Below are 4,248 nucleotides of genomic sequence, written 5' to 3'. Positions count from 1 at the left end.
GTGAGAGGTTTGTTGTTCCAAGTATAGGGTCACAATGGGAAGAGCAGTTGTACTTTTCTTGTTTCTAGGGCATATCTCAGTGGGTTGTCATGCTTTTTTGTTAGTCAAATTCTCTAATGAAGAAAAATCCTTCATGGTCTCTTTTAAGAATGAGAAAAGTCACTTATCACAAAGCACATATAGAAGCCCCTGTGTATACAAGCTACAAACCCCGGCTTTTGTAAGGCAGCTACTAGAGAAAAACTATCTCTTGTCTTTTTTTTTTTTTTTTTTTTTGGTAATGTTTATTTTTGAGACAGTGAGTAAGAGTGAGTGAGGAAGGGGCAGAGAGAGACAGAAGGAGACAGAATTAGAAGTAGGCTCAGAGCTGTCAGTACAGAGCCTGACTCGGGGCTCAAACTTATGAACCGTGAGATCTTGACCTGAGCCAAAGTTGGACCCTTAACTGACTGAGCCACCCAGGCACCCATGTCTCTTAAGTTGTCTTAAGAGACATACAAAAAATGGTGAGAAAACGGTCAGTGGTACATGTGTATGTTAGATAAATGAATGAGTAGAAGAATGGAGCCCCTCATGATACCTGTGATAAATGCTGGATCTTAGTGACCAACAGGCACTGGAGATAGAGAAAAGTGATGCACAAAAATAAAAAATTTAAGGCTGTGGGCCAGTGTGTCTGGTCACAAGATTCCTTTGGAATCTGATGCTGGAGGGCAGACTGTGGTATTTCTTTTCAGCTGAGCTGCTTCTTACTTACCAATGGAGGAGATATTAAGGAGAAGGAGCTGTCATGTGGACCACCCACCCACCTCAGTTTTTAGAAGAAGATGTCTGATAGTATTAAATTCTTTAGCCAGAAAAGAAAAAAATGCCTAGTTTTAAAGCTTAAGGCTTGAGACCATTTTCCTAGTGGGTGGAAATGCATCTAGGTACCCAAGGCATTCTTGACTGCAGTCCCATTTAAGAGCAGCTTTTAGAACTTGACCTGTTTGGGAATATTCAGTGGAATTTGTGCTTTTGAGTGCTTCTATAAACATGATACTTTAAATTCTGGTATAATATAGTCTGGGTTTTTTTGGTCCATTTGCATTTTATTGATTTCACATTTTCCCAGTTGAATTTGTCCATGTTACCTAAAAACTATCACACTTCACATCCCTGAGCTCTGAAGTCAGCATCTGAAGACCTCCATTCAGCTATTTTCATTTTTGGCACAGAAACTCCTTGTATTTGTTCTTGTTCACAAAACTCTTAGTGAAAGTTAGTTATGTCTATCCATTAATGTGGTTTATATCATGACTTTGAAGCCCATTTGGAGATTTCAGTCAGTATTTGTTCTGGGAAAGATAGTTTTTTAAATATGTAGAGAGCTGTCTTCATCTTTAAAGATCTCAGAGGGCAAAAGTGAGATCTGTGTGTTGGCATGGTTTTTTTTTTGAAAGCTATGATTTACGGGGTGGGTCCATATAGGTGAATACAGTGGATACAGTGTAATTTTAGAGAAGATTTTAACTGCTTTTTTAAAAATTCAGTCTGAGTATTCAATTTACTTAAGTTACTGTCAGTTTATATCCTTCAGATGTCTCTACCACATATATATGAAATAATAAGATGAATATACTTGGCTTCCTCCTCCTGAAGATAACACTTTACTTTTGTGCCTATTATTCCTCTGCTTTTTGTTATAGTTATACAGTGTATGTAATAAATGTGTGCACTTTCTTCAAATAGCTCAACCTGGCTTCTCAGTCTGTATTGGAAGGACTCAATGCTTGTTTTGACCACCGAGGAGAAATTTATGTTCCTGAGTTAGGAATGAGCTTTCAAGTACAGCATGAAAAGACGAAGATTTTTGGGTGTCAGAATCCCTTTAGACAAGGAGGTGGGAGGAAGGGCTTGCCAAGATCTTTCCTTAACAGATTCACTCAGGTAAGATTTGCTGCAAGTTGCCATGGAGACCAAAGGTGGAGTGTTGGGGGTGATAAGACTGCTGGCACATAGCTATTAGGATGCTCATTATAAGAACGAGAGAGCTTCAGTTTAATGATGTATTTCTCAATTCCATGTCTTTATATGACAAATACTAATGCATCCAGTTCCCATCATCACTTCCCTCCTGCTGTGAGTCCCTTTGTTTTAAGTCCTAGAGGACCTGATGTGTTATCAGTTAGTGGAGAGTAAGGTCACCATTCCTCTAAGATTTCTATTACTGTGCTCAGGATAAAGGCCAATATTTGACCTTTCTAGTATCTGTGTGATGTATGAAAACATCGAAGTTTTTAAATTTTTTTTTTAATATTTATTTATTTTTGAGAGACAGAGACCGTGCGAGCGGGGGAGGGACAGAGAGAGGGAAGACACAGAATCCGAAGCAGGATCTAGGCTCTGAACTGTCAGTGCAGGGCCCAGTATGGGGCTCGAACCCACAAACCGTGAGGTCATTCATGACCTGAGCCAAAGTCAGAAGCTTAACTGACTGAGCCGCCCAGGCACCCCAAAACATTGAGATTTTTTAATGATGAAAATAATGCATTGTAGTTAAAGAAAAGGGAAAAATAAAATCCAGTATTCTCCATATAAGGGTCAATCATTATTAACATTTGGTGTCTTTTCTTACTGCCTTTATTCTCATTTACAGAGGTAGGAGTTGTGTGTATGTATGCTTACTTGTTTTAACGTTTATTTGCCAAATTTTGACTAGTCTAGAGGTTTGGAAATGGCCCTAGATGTTAGCTTTCTTTAATGTCCTTTTCTGTTGACAATTAAGAATTAGAGTATCTTTTCAGAATAATTTATTATGAAAAATATCAAATATGTTGAAAAGTTGAAGGGATTTTGAAGTAACTGCTCATATGCCCTACCATCTAGAATTCTGAGGGCATTATTACATAATGATAGGACATTTAAAAAAAAAAGTATACTTAAAAAATATACTTTAAAAAAGTGGTATGTTATCTTTTTTTCTTTAATTCAGTAGAGTGGAGCTAACAACACTACCAACACCTCTGTGTAAAGTGTTTAAAATATTTTATGTGATTCTGTATGTTAAAATGCAAAAAAATAGATTTCTGTAACTGAATTTTTATATATAAAATGAGGTTTGATACCTTGGTGTTAAATAAAAACTTTGCATCATAGGTGGTAGTCATTTCTGGTGTTTGGTGAAGAGATGCTGTAGCCTTTCTTCATGTTATTTTTGGATTCTGTAGGTCTTTGTGGATCCCCTTACAGTAGTTGACATGGAATTCATTGCCAGTACTCTGTTTCCAGCCATTGACAAAAATATTGTTAAGAAGATGGTTGCTTTCAACAACCAAGTAAGTACCTACTTGTATTAACTGTTCTTTGTTTTGATGGCTGTGATTGAACTATCATTTCATCGTGGGACACTATCACATTTACCAGTCTTTTAAAAAATAAAGCACATTGAATTGTCCCAGTTTCTAGTGGAATAAACTAATCATCTGAGGATTATAGTAATTCAGATCTATTTTGTATATCAGGTGAATGCTCAGAGAGTATTTCTGGTTTAGATGTCTGCGTTGGGTGAAGGAGACATTTGTATCAAACCTGTTAATTTCTGTTTCAGATTATGCATGCATTATAGTACTTAATACAGTGCCTACCAGTGGGACATGTTTCCCAATAATAGTATTTTCTTTTTAGATTGATCACGAAGTGACTGTTGAAAAGAAATGGGGGCAAAAAGGAGGACCCTGGGAATTCAACCTTCGGGACCTTTTCCGCTGGTGTCAGTTGATGCTGGTTGACCAGTCCCCCGGGTGTTATGATCCTGGTCAGCATGTGTTTTTGGTCTATGGTGAAAGAATGAGAACCAAGGAAGACAAGGAAAAGGTGAGTTTCATACTATTCTTTGGGTTTCTTTCCATCTGAAAGTTGATTTCTTCCTAAGAGAGAGAAAGGGTATACTCACTCATAACATTCAACACAGTAAAGCTGCTTAGAATTAATTAATTAATTAATTAATTAATTTTTAAATGTTTATTTTTGAGAGAGAGAGAGAGCATGCAAGCAGGGGAAGGGCAGAGAGAGAGGGAGACACAGAATCTGAAACAGGCCCCAGGCTCTGAGCTGTCAGCACAGAGCCCGACGTGGGGCTCGAATTCACGAACTGTGAGATCATGACCTGGGCTGAAGTCGGCCGCTTAACTCACTGAGCCACCCAGGCACCCCAAAGCTGCTTAGAATTTAAAAGTTAAGCAGACCAGATGTTCACTGACTTCAAAG

At 38.0% G+C, this 4,248-nt stretch overlaps 1 protein-coding gene across 1 annotated transcript in view; it reads left to right on the top strand.

Moving 5' to 3' along the window:
- The window catches only part of MDN1 (midasin AAA ATPase 1), a 174,349-nt gene that overhangs the window by 84,613 nt on the left and 85,488 nt on the right, over nt 1-4,248 (top strand). Inside the window, exons 38-40 of the mRNA XM_045499022.1 lie at nt 1,732-1,929; nt 3,210-3,317; nt 3,667-3,855. Coding sequence (XP_045354978.1) covers nt 1,732-1,929; nt 3,210-3,317; nt 3,667-3,855 — 495 coding nt within the window. The remainder of the gene's footprint in view (nt 1-1,731; nt 1,930-3,209; nt 3,318-3,666; nt 3,856-4,248) is intronic.

Source organism: Leopardus geoffroyi, chromosome B2 (assembly GCF_018350155.1).
Source record: "Leopardus geoffroyi isolate Oge1 chromosome B2, O.geoffroyi_Oge1_pat1.0, whole genome shotgun sequence".
NCBI classification, from domain to species: Eukaryota; Metazoa; Chordata; class Mammalia; order Carnivora; family Felidae; genus Leopardus; species Leopardus geoffroyi.
Note: the sequence above shows the minus strand (reverse complement) of the source record. Positions and strands in the feature narration are given on the sequence as shown.